We start from the raw sequence: 17,740 nt of genomic DNA on the forward strand, positions 1-17,740 counted from the left end.
GGAAAAAAAGGAAAGGTATAGTAAATCTGCAACTGTAGGGTCTCCTTCTCTTCCTCCCACCTCCCAACATAATCTCCAGTTGTTTAAAACTGAAACTGGCACATTGTTTCTCTTCACTGGAAACAGCCCTTGGTGCAAAGTGATGCCCTGTTACCCAGTCACTCAGAAAACTATTTGCAAACAAACAATAGCAGCTGTTAACTTCAAAGCGCTGTTTAAATACTAACATTATTAAGGCACAGCAATCTAAGGAGCAAACACTCCACTTGAGTCAAAGCACTTTAAAATAACATCTCCTCTCTGCTCATCCTTCCCCTTTCTCCTCCCAGATGGCCCTTTGTGTGCCTGCTCTTCACAGCAAGACTTTCCTGCCATGGGGCCGCTCCCAGCAGATCAGGGCTTCCCTCTGCCCTCTCACCCTAGGCCTCTCCTCTTTTGTTTTCCCAACCTCTTCAACTATTGCAAGGAAGAGCTGGCCCATGCCTTTCTCCTTGGTTTTAAAATAGCACCGCAAGTGCTCTGAGGGAAGGACAGGACTTTAACCGAAGCTTTTCGAGTAGCCCCATACATAGCAGGAGACGGGGCCCGCTGCTCTGCCTCCTCCAAAGAGCAGACCACGTCGGTCACAGCTGAGGGGAAAAAGGCAGGTCCCAATACTGCAGGCTTTGCTTCCCATTTTGTTGCATAAAGATCAACGAGAGGCTGTTTTGGGAGGCCAGCTCCTAGGTTTTGCTGCTTCCTTAACATTTGGAGTGCTCAGACACCAAATAGGATGGAACACCACTGCAAAAATTCACAGAAATTCACAAAAGGCCGTGAGGCCTGGGAAGCTGAGGAGGATGGCAGGGAGGCTGGGTGCTGAGGGCTAGGTGACTGGCCACTGCTATGCCACAGATGAGCGACAGTCTCTTAAGTCACAAGCCAGCCTTGCTGACCAAACTGTGGCTTCCTGATCACGCTACCAATGTGTTGTAACTCGCTGGGCATTACTACTCTTGAAGCAAATAGAGGCCTCAGAGAACAAGGCACAATTGGTGCAAAGCGAAACAGGAATGTACAGCATGACAGAGCCCATGCATGAATGCACATCAGCAGCCACCATCATCGCTAGAAACCTGCATTATCAGGTGCATGCTGGCTGCTCACAGGTATTTGGTCCACCAGCAAGCTCTAGATGTGCCTCTTAAAGGCAAACACCCAGGCATCAGAGAAGCCATCCTAGATGATGGCAGCAGGACCCCCAAGTATGAACCTGGCTTCAGTGTAGCACAATCAGGTATCTTTGACTACTCGTATGCAAGCATGACAACAGCTATCAAATAAAACTCTCCTCTGAAAAATCAGGACCATTTCCTCATTTTTACTAATTTCCCGGAAGCTCATGGCAGCTTTTTTAAAGAGCCTGGTCTAGTGGTATATTCAACTGCTGTAACATCCATCCCAAGGGTCAATGTGGACTCCTGTTTGAATGAACACTTTCACGTTTGCGCTGTACCTTTCAGGGAAACCCAGTAGTGCTTCCACTTCCTGCGCGTGGCCGACTCCACTTTCTTATTCTTTTTGTGCACCAGAAAGTTTTTCACTGCCAGAGCACCAGCTTTCCGTACCGTACCCTGGGCAGCGGTCAGGAGGATGTCAGACTGCCCTGGGGAGCTGAGCGTGCCACTGCTCTGCTCATCACTGAGGGCAGAGCCAGCCTCCTCCATGTTCTCACTGTTGGTGGTGCTCATCTCCAGCTCCCGGCGGAAGTTCTCATACACCCCCTGGCGAAGCCCATCGCCTGTTGAGCTGCTCCCACTGTCACTGCCAATGAAAGCCCGACTGGCCGTTGGCGAGTAGCTCGAGTTGGTGGCATTGGAGCGTCTGGAAAGGAGATCGGTGTCGGTGGCTGCTCCCTCAATCCCACTGTCAGTGAACTCGCTCCCTTCGCCCACGTTGACATCCTGGTTGGAAGAGAGAAACAGCATGAGATGAAGAGCATGCCAAATGTCACCCAGCTGAGCCTGGCCTTCAGAAGACCCAAAGAGAACCAGAAATTTGCAAGACAAACTGCACTTCTTCACACTCGTAGTTTGTCCAGCACTGGAAGATCCTCCTAGTTTTCTTCTGAAGACAAAAACCTGGAAGAAAAGTTACGGTCTGCAGAACTTTCAGCACAGTTTAAGAAAGACCAAATAGACAAACATGATTTCAGGTGGTGCCTTTTCGGCCATACCATTTTGGAATACAACACAGCATCATTTGTTTACATTAGGCTAAGTTAACAGCGCTGAAGGTTTTGCAAAAGGAGAACATATGGTAGCAAAAACTGGCACTGTCGAGAAAAGCAGCAATCGACCTACGCATTTTGAAAAGAAAACACTGGTATTGTACCTTCACACCTACAGCTGAAGATATGTTTTAGACATCCCAAGACTGTCATTTGCGAATTATATAACTACAAAAGTACTTTTTCTTTCTGCTAAGAAGTTAATGCATCTGAAATGATTCCTGTTTGGTGTTATTTCTACGTCCCAAACCCTAATAATGGGGCAGAAAGTTGTTGCGATAAACCCTGCAAAAATACTGCAAGAGAAGACAGTTCCTGGTCTCCAAGAACTTACAGCTGAAACATCAGAAGAGGTAAGAATATGACTGGCTTGAGCAAGAAAGGAAACAATATGACTGAAGTTGGTTTTCAAAAGGTGATGCACTGGTGGTTCAGCCTGCCCAGTGCAGCATGGCTGTTGCCCAAAGGAGCACTGTCAGAGACTTCATAGAAGTTCAGCAGCCAAGGGACAAGCAGCTCAGACTAAGAACAGTGGTCTAATTACTACCATCTTAGCATGCAAAGGTGCTTTGGTGGCAACTTTTGAAGAAGGACAAATAAAGGCCAAGCCCTGTAAGTGGAGACAAATCCTGTGTTTGATATTCGGGAGAAGAGGGAGATGGGGAAGAAGATGCAAAGTGAGAACTACAGCCAAAAGAACGTGAATTTCAGCCTCTATTGTTCCTACAAAAGAGGTCAGTGCTGAATTTATATGATTAAAAAAAATTAGGAGACTCTGCAAAGATGTGGCAGATTGCATTATTTAACATGAGAGAGAGCAAACTTCTAGGCGTTGACTTGAGCAGAAGTCTTCTAAGTATGCAGAAGCAACCCTGCAGAAAACAAGGAACACCTCCACCAAGCTCTGCCTGAACTCTTTCTCCTGTGGAGCAAGAGCTGGATGAGGAAACTTAGGGGGAGGGGTGTTTCTGAATTTGACTAACTTATAAGGCATTAATTTTTAACGGATGGGCTCATTCTTTATAAACACTATTTCTCCAGGGAGACCTGGAGTCCAGCTGGAAGAATAACCGCTTCCTTCCCCACTCAATGAGCACAGTTATCCTAGTCAGTCTGGTAATTTAATGCAACACATAGTGACAGACAAGCTGTTCTGGACAGGCCAATATTCCTCTACTCCCACTGCATGTGAATGATTTGAACAGGGCTTCCCGTAAGTGTAGTCATCTGCCCGTACGGAGTAGTTTTCACAACCAGACATTTTCTCCTGCTGTTCCAATACACTTGTTTTTTTGGAATCCACTTATCCTCCCATTTATTTCAGCGCTGCAAATGAGGGATATTTGCAGAGGGAAACGGGTGCTGCTCAGAAACCACTGTTTACAAAAAAACACTGCCGCAAGTGAATTTTTGCACTCCACTGCGAAAAGCCGGATGGTGCAACTTCTGATGACAGCACTCCATATGAGACCCCACACGTCAGGGAGCCAGGACTGGCATGGGTGCACTGCACCCATACACCTGAGGCACTGCCCCTCTGCCAACACAGCTACCGCAGTGTAACAACAGGGTGCCAAAGAACAGAATCAGACCCCTCGCGTTTACTGCGGTAGTCAGCCAAATTAAATGACTGCGTTTTGCATTTCTTTTCTGCGGCCTTCTTCCTCTGTAAATTTTTTTAAAAGGGAAAAAGTGTGTCACTTGTATAGCATAAATAAATTTGCATTTTGCAGGGAACATTATGCAACCGTGGCAATGAAAATTATTCAAGAATTCGGATTTTTATTTTAGTAAATGACTTAAGAAATATGCAGTCTGTCCTGTAATTATTTTATCCACATGTATAAAAAGTAGAGAGTTTATTTCAAAATGTCACCTTCTGTAACCTTTATATCTCACCAGCATTACTTGGTTTAAAAAAATAACGAGGTACTTAAATGACCAACCTGAAGGAGATGAGATCTGTCATACTGCCGACCAACGCAACGCAAAACTTTGTTGGTGCTCCTTAGCAGATACAGATAATTTTTTCAAAAGCAGAAGTATACCCAGAGGTGCTTAAGCAGAGTGCTGCAATGCAGGCTCTCAGAATTCCTCGTGCCCAGCATGACGCAGCCTTCCTGTGTACCCTTGATGAGACACAGCGTCATTCGCCTCAGTTTCCCTATCCATAAACGGGAACTATACTCAGTAACTGACATACGGGGATAACAGCCTATTATTTATTAAATTAACAAAACGGTGAGTGTGGAAAAGCCAGAGTGAATGTTATATAGGCTCATGAGCTTAAATTTGGCAAATATTGCAAAAGTCTTTATATGTTACCATAGTGCGAGTGACAGGCTGGATGGGTCAAAAGGTATTTTTAGTCTAATGCTTCGGTCTTGTCCCTAACCTTCCTGTGCCTGCTGCACTCCCTTTTCCTCTCTGAAATACCCCGTATCAAACATTTCTAACCAACTGATTCAAGCGTTTGGTGGGAGGAGGGTCTGGGTATACAAAGGTCAGAATGGTTCAAAACTTACAGCCCGCTGATATTGTTCATGCTCATGAATTATGAAATGTAGCATTCACTGAGATTAGCGCTTTAGGAAGTCTGCTGTATGAGATGACTGGGCTACGGGTTAGTAGGGTTAAGAGCATTCATTACACAGGTCTTTGACTTCTGAGTTCCTGCTGTAATGTCAGCTAGTTCTCATCAGAGGGTATGAAAAGCTCTCAAGAATCAGATTGCATCTGCTGTGGCTGTCTCACAGCGCTATAATCTGCACACTGAAGGGCATTCAATTAAGAGTTCAGCAGAAAGCACAGAGGTTTAGTATTGTGCTGCTGCAGAAATGTGCTGAGGACGAAGGGGTAATATTCCCAAGACTAGCAGCAAACTGTAGCAGGGTTTGATTAGCGCATCACTGGGGGCACAGAATTACTGCCATAAACTTTCAAATGAGGATGCCTACAACAGGGCATCCCAGCCCGCACCATCAGCAGCACGGCTCCCGCCTATGAAACTGGTGGGGACGCAGGCCCCAGCTTTGGGGTTCAGCCTCTGAAGTACATGCTGACACGGCCACCACAGGCTATTGCCCAGATGTGAAGTGAGCACTGTGTAACCTTGATGAGAGCTATTTAAAAATTACTCACATTTCCTGCTTGGCTTCTCAAAGAGCCCCGCAGGCCATGGCCACGTCTCCTCTGAGGATGACTTGCTACTGCTCCATGTCCACGATGGGATGTGCCACAGAGGCTTGCTAATGAAACAGATGTTTCACTCCCTGACAGCAGTTCCAGGTAAAGCTTCTTGAGGCTGACAGTTAACTACAGACACAGCTCAGCCCTCATTACTCACCTTCCTGGCTCCTGCCCAGGTTTTCTGCTGCTCTCTATCAGGATGCAGACCGGCATGTGCCAGGCACATCACAGGAACTGGGAGACAGCTGAAGATGGCAGATTGCATGTTTCTGAAGTCTGGAGTTTGGGGCTTTATGTACAGAAAAAAAGCAATTACTAATAAATTACTCTAGACTTCTAATTGTTATTATTGAGGGGCTCTGTTTTATTTCCTTACTTAAAAAACCAAAAGTTTTATTCCACTTTGTCTAAGATTCAGGACACTTAACCCAATATTTTGCACCTCACCAGAGACCTTGTGTTTTGTATTTTCAGCTTGGCAAACAGCTGTTTCCACACAGAGGAATATTTTTGCCCAGAGAGACTATCACAGGAACGCAATGCAAGACAGAAACTAAAATCTGTGTGGCCTTACTTAGCCTTCCCCCTGCTCTTTACCTAGCTCTGGGCCTGGGAGGACAAAAGGGCAAAGCAAGGGAGAGGTGGAAATCATTAAATTGGTCACACAAAGTACAAAATATGCAGCAAAGAAAGTGTATTTCCTCTGAGACAGAGAGATCAGGGAAGTCGTGGGAACAGCAATTCCTGCAATTTAGCAAACAGAACAGGTCTTAGTCAAAGATGACAAACTGAATAAACAGGGGCTTTGTCCCTCTGATATAAGATTGCACTGTGGAAAGCAGGGAGAAAGCAGCTGAATGACCCCTGGCTGAAGGAGAGAACTAAGCAGGATTTGTGCTGGCCTTTGCAAGTGTCTACATGGGGAGTCAGTGAGTGCAGCTTCCACTAGCATCCTGGATCCATGCAGTGGCTGAAGATGATGGAGCAGAGGTACCAATTCTTATGCTGACTGGGCTATCACACTGGTTGTGAATGTCCTAAGACTGTGAAAAGAAGTTCAGCAGAGAGTAATCAAGGGAAAGAGGGGGGAAAGGTGGAATGACCCATGCCAGAGCAATGCACCACAGAATTAAAAACCAGAGACAGACTGAATGCTGTCATTGTTAATAACAACAATGAAATGAGGCCCAGCAAGAAGGCCACGTGCCAGAACAGCTAAAACAGCCCTAATAGCATTCAAGTGTAATGAAGTGGAATTATCACAGCCTAAATCAAATGCAGAGATCGGGTAAAGTATTAGGGAAAATATTAGCAACCCACTTCTGAATACTCATGCAGTGAGCACCTCTGTATGTCCACTATGGTCACATTTGTTAAAAATTATTGATAGATTTAGAAGATATACAATAAAACTTCTGCTTTAGAAAAAAAAATAAAAATGTCTGCCTTCAGCTAGCAAGGATCAGACAAAACACTTTGGGGCAGGTACCAGGAGTCTTTGTCCTCTTTTTGAAGCCTTTTGGTACTGGCCTCTGATAGCAAGAGAGCACTGGGTGGGCACAGACTTATCCAACTTTCTAGCTCATGACTGGACACAAGCAGAGTGCTTATGGCAAGCAGGCACTTAACAAACTCCCCAGCAGTAGCACTGTTACATACATACACTATCAAAATGGTTTGCTGAATCACTTTCTCTTGCTTAACTGGCAGCAGCGATTCATGGACACTTTAAGCACACTGGATTCATTTAACAGGAAACCTCTGACTCCTCTAATGGAGAGTTCCTTATGTGGATAATACTTCCTTCTAAATTAACCATTAGACTGAAAGTACTGGTTGGTAAAAAGTGACTGCCTGTTTTTTTTCTTGGAAGGGGCTCCCTCCAGGAGGACACAAATACTCTGTTCCCTGTCCTGTTGAGCAACAGAGCAATAAGGCGCTGACATTCAGCAACATCCTGAAATTGCACATAACCTGTCTGGCTGCTAGTTATGCAAGCACCACAGAATATGTTTAAAATAGAACGGTAAGCAACCTGATGGTTTGCATGCTTTTATGTGTCTGGTGTCTCTTTGAAGCTCCTATGTAGAAGAAGGTTGTCCTGACACTGTTTTGCCTTTCTTTTCAGTGTTAACTCTACCATTATTTGTTGGTTAAAGCGTTCTGGTAAGGTACAATGTGCTCCAAATCAAAATGAATTTATTTCTCCAGAGTTACTTGAACACCCAGTAGCAAACACATTAGAAGACTACCTGTCTTGAAAAGAGTCAAAAAGAGAAGATAAATCATCTTTTTCAATTGAAAGCTGAGTGGGAGAAATGGGCTTAAAGTTGCAGCAGAGAAACATAGAAACAACTCCAAAGCTCATTCTGTCTGGAGGAAAACAGTTCTGAACTCTGTTACAAACACACTGCATCACATCCACTCACTGTAAAGTCAGATAGATTACAATAGCACCTTGGAGAAAACCAGCTAGCAAAGCCCCTGAATCAGATGCAGGACTTGATACTAAAGAAGGTTTTGAAGGTATCTACAGGCCTGTATACAACAGGGCAATACTACAGGAGAAGTAGTCAGGAGGTACTGGATTGCCAGCAGGCTTTGGAGAAATAAACTGAGAGCCACAAATCACCATGGACAAATGGCAGTTTTCCACTGGATTGTTTGGGCCTTGTCTACACTTCCAGGAGGGTTCCCAAGTCCGATGAGGCATTGTTACAAGCCAACTGTAATCTGTAGGTGGATACCAGACTCAGATGTGGAGTTTGTTACTTCCAGGAATTCAAAAAAGATCTGATACGTAGAAAAAGTTGTAGTTCCTACGTCTGTGCATTCACCTCTGTGCAGTGACAGAGTAGTTCTTCAGATTTCTGAAAGGGTCAAAATTAAAAATAGTAATAATATTAAACATTATATATGTTATTAAAGCAGCTTGGAGTAGTTCTACAAGCAAGCAGGTTTTGAACATGGTTCTCTGAAATCAAATTTACAAAAAAAGTACTCTGACTGATATATATGACCATCACTTCAGTTTTACACATGGCTCCTCCTCTCCACATTAGGATATCATGTTAGCTTGGTGCCTCCAACACAGATGTTGAGAACATTCTTGGTTCACAGACCCCATAAATATTTTCCAGCCAATATGTGGGCCCTTCTAGAAAGATCATCACTGCAGACCACCATGCTTTCCCCCCTACGAGCCTAAGTTTTCTTAGCTGACTTAGATGCCTTAAAGGCAGTCTATAGACATACAGGAACACTCATGAAAGTACAGCTGTGAGTGTCAGCTGTGAGACAGCAAACGTTGAAAATGAATGTTCCTCGTGAAGCTGCGATGGTATCCTGCAGAGCTCTTTATAGACTTAGGAAAATACCGTGGCACCGGTCTGCAACCTGTTCAATTTGGACAGTGAGTTGAGTTTCACATCCCTCAAAGCTAAAGTATTGGGAAAGGAGAATAGGGAGGATGTTTCGATTTTACTTTTTCATAACATGAGAGAAATCCAAGCTTGTGAGATAATGCAGTTAAAGGACAACAGACCCCTTAGCAGGAAAAAGCACAAAGCACTACCATGGGACATGAGCAAAACAACTTTTGCTTGGCTTTAGCTCTGACTATTATAAAGCACATAATACCATGAATAAGAATCAACCCATAATACAGCAAAGCCTCTCGCAGTGTGGTCCCGGCACGCAGAACCTTTCAATACAGCTTCTGACACCTGCACAGGTTTGGGGTGGAAGCCCACTTTCCATCACCCAGCAGTGGGAGGAAGTCCCACAGCTCTTGAACACCACATTGTTTAATCCCTCTGTTCCCAAACGATATGCTGAGGACCCCCCAAAACTTACCTTGCTTTCATCCCAGTGGACCACCCATGTGAAGAAAGTTTCTAGAGGGACTGAGCTAACCATAAACTAATGCAAGCAGCCTAACTGTGCTCGAGTTAAATGGCAACATGCCTAGCCAAAATCCTCGAAGTAAAATGCAGGGTTAGGTTACTTTTTGTTCACTTGGTGCCAAGAAGAGGCAATTCTTCCTGTAAAATGCAGCGGAGGGAGTAGTAGTGGGAAAGAGAAAAAGCTGCTAGAATAGCAGCTTGAAATTGAAACGTATCATCTGGGAGGTGTCCACCTGAACAACCACGTAACTTGAGAGAGCAGGGAAATGTCTGCCACCTGGGATGATGACTAGTGATAGGATCACGTGCTGAAGCGCTCTGAAAGGAAACGCTGCAAAGAAGCACTTCACTGGAAAAGGTCCATCCAAGTAAGTACAGTCCAACAAACAGGCAGCTGGGGCAACCTGACTGTGATTTTTAAGTGGAAAAGTACTCAAAACTAAAAATGTGCAGTATATATAGTTTTACAGAGAATATAGTTACAGCCAGCGGTGCAAGCTCTTCGAATGTTCAAATGACAAAGTCCCGCTGTTTAAAAAAAAATGACTGAATGGAGCTAGATCAGATATCAGAACGGCTAATTTGCTTTCCATTGGCTTCAGACCAAGAGCCAAGAAAGAAAAACAAATTAAAATCTTTGAAAGAATATCAAAATATTTGCCAAAAGAGACCGAAACACTCATTTTCACATGCTCCTTTCCTTGACAATACTGGGGCAGAGTTGCGTGCTCTGAAGGGAGTGCCTGCTGTTTGCTTTAAGATATCCTGAACAGGCAATACCTGTGCTAATGTCATCCATCTGGCAGTGGCAGGTCAGGTCTGAAGCCACCTATTTAAGCTTTCCTCCAGGCTCAAGCTGAAGCTGCTTCCAGTTTGCCAGGCTACAGAAAGCCCATTTGGTTGAGCCAAACGGGCCCGGTCATCCAGAGGCACTGAAACCTACAGCACTGACTGCTGCATGCCCTGCACGGGGAATCAGCAGGACCAGCAATGTGGATTCACAGGCTGCCAACGCTGGCATAAACTTACGCTTCCACCAAAAGCAGTGGTTACCCCTTTCACCCCAGCCCTAATCCCACCACTTTCTTTAAGCTGGTGCCCTATGGCTAGCAGCTGAGAAAAGAGATGCTGTTTTTTAATGGAGTGGTTTGTCAGAGTTGCTGGCAGAGCAGTGCTCTATGGTGGGAGTCAGCCCACTGCATTACCCAAGCTCAACCATCCAATTCAAGGACCTCTGCTGTTCTGAGATTCGGGTTGTGGCTCAGGCTGTACCTCAGACCTCTGGAACAACATCAGCCTGGAAGGCACCACAGGACTGCACAAACAGGGACTGGAAACACTAAGACGCACGCTCCAACAGAAAAACTGTAACATCCTACTTTTAGGCACTTATTAAACTATGTGTCATTAATTTCAATTTAATGATACATGATTTCACCACAGTCTGTCTGTCTGTCTTTGACTCCACACGGAGTCAAATGACTAATAAAAAATTATTTGAGTCAATTTGATTAAGAATCGTATTTATGTTGCAAACAGCTATGTTTTCCAAACTCCAGACTGAAATGTACAGAATTACTTTAATAAGAGAAGAGCTTCAACTGCTGGAGATATTCCATTCAGAAAAGTGATGACCAAGGAGGGCTATAACAGGAGGCTCTAAGGTCAGAAATGTTATGTAGAGAGTGAACAGGATGCAGGGAAAGCCAAAAGCAGAAAATGATTTCAAAAAAGGGAACTCATGGGGGACAGGTCAATCTGACAGTCTTGGATGCATTCCTCACTCAGGAAGCCTCAAATTGCTAGTTTTCTGGGATCAGGGAGAATGCCCTCAAGGAAAGTTCACTCTGTACTCTCCCAGTTTCCTTCTTTCTTTCCCTAAGCACTCAGGATCTGGGGAACAAGATACTGGGCTGGAGGGAGCTTGACCCAGTGTGGTCCTCCTACATTTTGAGGCTATATATTCTATACCGCAAAACCATTTGTGGAGAAGTTTAACACAACTTAAACAGAAAAATATCAGCTCTCTGGAGTTTAGCCAACCTGCAGAATGTAATGAAATACTATAACCTGTTATAAAACTCCCTGAGACGGTAAAAAAATAATATCAGCTGGAAAGATACTCTGAATTATTTTTAGACTGGTTTCTGTGTATATCCTGATCTAATTTCCACTAAAACTTTGGTTTTATCCCCTGCATATTCTGCAAAACTTTCTACACAGGATTTTTTTTTTTTCAATCCAAAATTCCTTCAGGCTACCTAAAGAGGCCTAAAAATAGCAATAAATGCAAAAATCTTTACATGAGGGGATTTAATGCGCCAAGGACATAGTCTGGCACTGGCACTGAAGCGCTCCCAGCTTCCAAGTCAGAGAGGAAGTTTGTTCCCCAGCCCTCTGTTCAGTTCACAACAAATGCTGGACTGAGGATGCTGTAAAAAACATTTGCTTTCCCTGCAGAGTTGAAGAACATCTTGCTGGTCCTTCTCAAAAGTTATGTAATAATCCTGGACTGCACCACTGTAATGCTAACTGAGCTTTCTGTAAGAAATCACAAGCTGTACTATAAAGCTCAGAGGAATGAGCCACCAGAGAGGATAGAGGCCAATGTTTTAATGTATAAGTGGTCCAGCAAAAAGAAATGCTTTGGCATTTCTGTTTGGATCGTGGTGCACACAGGAGACATACCACGCAGCTTGTAAAATACCTTAGCAAAAAAGACAATACAGCCATAGCTTCTACTCCTCATGTCTTCACTACAAAACAAGTACCAGTGCTGACAGCCCATGGAGGTCTCAGGCTTTGGTGGCAACAGCCATCACCACCTTCACCATCATGAAAACCATACAGGGAGGAATGGAACCCATGGGGCCAGAGCCAGCAGCTGGCAGGGCAGGCCCATGCTGCCAGTGTCATGGCCTAGCAAGCAACTTTTGTCATGGGATCAGAACATCTTCTGCATATGCAGGACGCCTTCAGCCAACTGTCCTCCTATCAGAGTTTTAAAATGCAAAAAGAAGTTCATGCCCTATGCAAGGCTGGATACCCCCATTCAATGGTCAAGGGGAAAGTGCAGTCAGAAATTGCCCAGAGGGGAACACAAAATGGGCTTGGAAGTGGCACAAAGCCTTATCTCAAGCCTTCCCTTCCATAATTCCCAACAACAGAGGAATACGAGGCTACATTGCCCTGTGAACATCCTCCCAAAGGAGGCAGGAATCTCCAGCATGCAGATGTTCAGCTGCAAGCAGGACACAGCAGAGGCATTTCACAGAAATCCAGATCCCAAGTTGGCTGTAGGATCCTGGGCATCTCACAACTCACAGCCAGAACAAGCTGTATCCAACAGGAGGTTGTTGTATCTCTTCAAGCAAAAATGGGTGAAAATGTCAGCCAATTAAGCTTTTTCCACCTACATCACATCAGCTCCAAAAGCCAAACCAGGATCCCAGCAGAGCTCTACGGGAAGTCTCACTTCAGTAGATCTAACCCCTTAGTGCTAAAATGTTACAAAAAACAGAACTGCTGCGTGGGAGCCCCAAAGCCACTCTGTGAATATTAATCGCTAGCATATATTGAATGTAATTGTCTCTTCAGTATTAAAAGGCTTTCCCTCTCAATTAGTGGAAAGTGACTCCCACAGTTCAATTTAAGGTTTAAATTTGGAAGGAAGAGATTTTCTTTTTTTTTTCCCACCTTTAATGTAGGCCATCTACTTGCAGAAAACCAATGGATAAGGCATTACACCAAAATTTGAAGAGCTGTGATTCCAGCACCTCTGTCCGGTGATACAGTTGAGCTTGTTTTCCGGTAGCACTGGTCAGCACACCCTAAGAATTGAAAGCTACTGATAAGGGGGACATTAAGGATGTGAAGCCCATTGAAAAAGCATTGAAAGACTGGTAAAGGCAGAGGGAAACAAAATTCCAACAGGCACAGGCCAACGCAGTGCCAAGGAGCACAATAACAGCAAAGCAGTAAGGCCATCAGATCTACATCTCACCTTCCACCTGTATGCTGGGGTAACCAACACGCTCTAGTTCACCCCGATGGTGTCATATGAGTGAAGTGCTGAGATGTTTTTTGACTGAGGACATGGTGTAAGGACAGGTTGGTAGCTTCCCTCCTTTCACCCCATCCGAAACCACCTAATGAGCTTTATCAGGGAACCCGTCCTTTTATTTTATGTGCAAATTTGGACTTCCTTTTCACTCAAACACATCAAACACATAATGACAGACATTGCCCTATACTTGCTAAAGGTAGGTTTGGTCTAACATGACTTCACTACTGACAAGTATCTTATACTTACTGTGTGCTGCTAGGATTAAAGGCTTGGAAGGAACATTGACCCTTTCAAAGCTTTAATTTTGTTGATTTTATTTGTGGTAATGATCACGGCCGAGACTCCTCATAGCCACTGTCTGTCTCCAGGCCCAAGAGATGCATCAAGTGAAACTAGTCCACAAAGCCATTTCCTTGGGTATAGCTGAACATGGTTGGCAAATTCATGACTTTCACTAAGTGCCTCAGAGGAATTTTCTTAATAGCAGGATAGACACCCAGAAGAAAAATAAATGCTTCACTTTTCACCAGTGGCACTGCTCCCTTTTTCTTAAATACACTTGAAAGAGGGCTGCAGGCAGCAGTGCACCTAACAATCTTCATGAAAGCTGTTACGTTCAGGGCTTCCAAATAACATCTTGCTTTTGTTGTTGTCCTCCTCTTGCTTTTTATCCTGCACCGCCTGCACCAAAGGGCTTCTGCGCTCGCACTGTAAAAATACCTCCAAAAATAAAGAGCTGATTTGGAAGTACAAAGCTGTTGTTGTGGGATGCTGCAGCATCTGTTTTAGCATGTCATCTTTATATTTAGAAGCAGCATATCTCCACAGATCAAGCACAGCCGGTAAGTCACTCAGCAACCCCTTCCCATCAGCTCTCACAAGTCGGTGCCAGCCGACGTCCTCCCTCCAGCTGCTGGGGGGGGCTCCTCTCGCCTTCCCACAGCCCTCTGCACAGAGGCAGCCCCGCACCTACGCTGCAGCACGCTGCCACCTTACTCACACTGTCAAGTCTTGTCTCTTTAACATTAGCGTCCTGCCGAAAGCTCAGCCCGGCGGCAGGACAACAAGCCTGCTTGCCTCCAACCTTGATGCTTTTTTGCAACATGCTGCTTTTTCTTTTTCTGGGTCACGCGGTGCGGTGCGTATGCCGCACGGCATCTGTACGAGAACATGCAATAAAATCAGAGGAGCCACTGAAGCGTGCAATCTAGCGCACAGCTCTGACCTGTGCGGTCAGACTGCTTTGTTTGTGCCCCTCAGTCATTTTTCTGAGCAGATGCCCACAGCTAGAAAATAGTTGACACTGAAAAATGCCAGAGAGCCTCTTCCATGAAGCAGCTGGAGCGCTGCTCTGAGAAGGTCCAGCAAGCAAACCAAATGAAGTTAAAACAAGCGTAGCATTCCTGCAAAGTGTTTGCCATGTGTGAGTTGTACAGGTGGTTAGGATTTGTAAGCCCTTTCTCCACCCATTTCTAAGAGCAGTTTGCTTCTTACTGTAAGCAGAATTGCTGTTTGCAGCACCAGGCAGCACTGTGTAACTCAACCAGGCAGAACACAGCTAAGAAAAGCAGGACAAAACACAATGCAGATCCAACAGAAGCCATTAAAGCAAAGGTCACAGGAATGCTGTCTGGAGGGCAGGAGGGGCAGCAGATAGAGAAGCTCATCTTGGCTCCATGCTGCCTGTTAATGGATGATGGGTATGACATCCTCCCAGGCTAGAAGCAACATCTTCTCCACACACTCCCTACTATTCTTCAGTCTGCAGCGGGTGAGCAAAGCAGCTCACAGCACTGGCAGTCTTCTCCAAGGGGAGAGCACTGTTTCCGGGTGATGCTTTGCACAGATGTGAATACCAGGTAATTAAAAGAGTGAAATTTCAGCCCAGCAAGCATTTATGATGAAGGGGAGGGGAAATGCTTACAGGTTTCTCCTTTGCTTTCAACCATGAGGAGTGCATGTGTGCATGCAGGAGAGGGAGAGGGGGCAGGGAGGGCAGAAGCAACGCATGTGAGCTTCCGGGCAGAGTGATCAGTTCTGGCAGCTACCCTGAAAGAAAAAGGCACCATCAGTGCTGTAAAATACACAGGAAAATCTTTACTGGCAAACGCAGATTTATCTTCTCCAGAGATTGCATAGAGAGGAAAAGGCCCAAATAGAGCTGCAGAGAAGGAAAACTGCACTGATGTGACGAAGCCACCTCCTGAGACTGTTTGATTCAGCTCTCGCCTGGACACAGTCCCCTGTCGCTTCCTAGAACGGAGGTGTTGAACAAAAACAGAGCCTGGAAGAACCTGGAGTACCTTTATCTACAGAAACAGCTTGGCAAATGCCACATGCTTCCCTTCTACAGAGAACAAGATGGCCTTACCTGAGTAGTTTTCGCCCTCCTGCCCTGCATGCTGTTACTATGGCTCATCTGTGGGTTGGTGGCTCCTTCTGAAAGGCAATGGGACTTCCTGCAGGGCAGCGTGTTGTAGTTACTGTAGGAAGGCGCATCCTCGTTGGCACCAGATGCCATCTTATGGCTGCCAATGTCCGGGATGTCAGACACTAAATTCCTGCAGTACCCTCCGAAGGCATTGCGCGGAGCCCCATTTATTGTAGCACTTGGGGCTTTGGGGGAGTACAAGTCGCTCATGGAGTTAGCACGCTGGCAGGCAACCAGCTGCTGGGGGCTGCACTCGGCCTCTGTTCCCCGGGCCGTCTCAACGTCCTTCTCTTCGGCCAAGCCCAGGATTTCCTCATTGCTTGTCAAATGCTCCTGGCTGAGGTCAGAAAGCGAAAACTCCAGGCTGTCCTCACGCCAGATGTCGGCCGATTTGGAGCGCTTCTTCTTGAAGCTGGCTGTCTCCCCGAATCTCGTCCCGTTTGCCGCGTACCGGCGCAGCCTCCCGTCGCCCTCAGCCAGGAATGGCGGTTCCTCTCCATAGAGCCGGCTCTCCTCCGAGTCAGGCATGCTCTGGACAGAGGCTGCGGTGAGCACGGTGCTGCTGTCCATGCTGGGTGTAACGGAGGAGTCAGTGTGGTAGGAGACGGGCCGCAGGCCCATGTCCACACGATCCACCCAGATTGGGCTCCCAAAGTCCTCGAGGTTGGCCTCCTGGGTGAAGGGCTCCAGACCGTTCTCTGCCAGAGACTGGGGGATACTGGGGGTGCTGCTGGAGCGGGTGCTCACCTCTGAGTTCCTGTGGATAATTTTGCCAGAAGAAGCGTGTCGGGTCCGGCGAGAAGCTTTATTGGAGAGGCGAAGTGATCGTGATGTGTGCTTGCGGCCCAGGCTGGCGTGCTTGTCTCCATAGAAGGCATGCTCTACGTTTTGGCTTTCTGCGTTTCCCATGGCTTCACAGTCTACAAGGGGAAAGATCAGGCACTATTAAAGTCAGCAAGGCTTGCTGTAACAGTGCTTTCAGTAATTCAACAATTCAACAGTTAATTAAGGGAGCTAGCAACTGTACCAGCAACTTACAGTTACAAATCAGATAAATCAGTACAAACAAAAAAAAGGCAGATCATGGCTATGCCAGGGTGAATGATGAGTGAAGAAGAGGGAAGGATTGAACCTTGAATACTGGTCTGGACTGGAGCCAGTATATCAGAAAGTACACTAGTAATCTCAGCCATGCACACGCTCACTTGACTACTGATGTTAGCTAATCCTTCACAATTCTAGCCAACACTATAAACTCAAAAAATCAACAAGCAGATAGGCATGATTGTTTATCTGCATGCAACGAGATACCAAAAAGCAGAAGGACAAACATCTTTATTTGAGATTTCACTTTTTTTTTTGCTAGGAACCACAGCTAGAAGCACCAAGCAGCAAAGTACAAATTCAACTATTCGTTAGCAAGGTAATGATAGGTTTGATTTCTGGAACAAAAAACAGAGCAACATTAATCAGGTACAAAGATCCCCACACAAGAAAGCTGTATTATGAAAAATACATTATCATGAGTGACTCAGACTATACAAAAATAACCTTTCCTTCCTACTCACTCTGAAGCAGATAGCTAGATCTAAGCGCTTTCATCTAGCAAAGAGAAAACTGAGGTGGAACATCGGGACTGGGTTTCTGTCCCCTTCTCCGTATTCAGCCTCCTGCATTATTAAGTTGTGCATTCCCCTCCCCGAAACGGGCTCCCCATCTAGCAGATGGGAGTCATGATCTGGATTCAGCCTCGGAAAACACTTTGAGATCTGTGATCTCACTCAACAAATGTCAGAAATATTTTTTTAGAAGTATTGGCTCCTTCTGACCAAACAGCAAGACGAAGAGCAAGAAAAGTAAATGCTAAAGTACATGGGCAT

General features: G+C 45.5%; 1 protein-coding gene across 10 annotated transcripts in view; it reads right to left on the reverse strand.

The window, feature by feature from the left end:
- TIAM1 (T-cell lymphoma invasion and metastasis 1) overlaps positions 1-17,740 on the reverse strand; it is a 146,394-nt gene that overhangs the window by 66,483 nt on the left and 62,171 nt on the right. For all 10 annotated transcript variants that reach the window (XM_021404132.1, XM_021404143.1, XM_021404124.1 and 7 more), the window contains 2 exons: positions 15,801-16,780; positions 1,496-1,943 (listed from right to left, as the gene is read on the reverse strand). In XM_021404132.1, coding sequence (XP_021259807.1) covers positions 1,496-1,943; positions 15,801-16,769 — 1,417 coding nt within the window. In that variant the 5' untranslated portion in view covers positions 16,770-16,780. The remainder of the gene's footprint in view (positions 1-1,495; positions 1,944-15,800; positions 16,781-17,740) is intronic.

The sequence above is a fragment of the Numida meleagris genome, chromosome 1 (assembly GCF_002078875.1).
Source record: "Numida meleagris isolate 19003 breed g44 Domestic line chromosome 1, NumMel1.0, whole genome shotgun sequence".
Lineage (NCBI taxonomy): Eukaryota > Metazoa > Chordata > Aves > Galliformes > Numididae > Numida > Numida meleagris.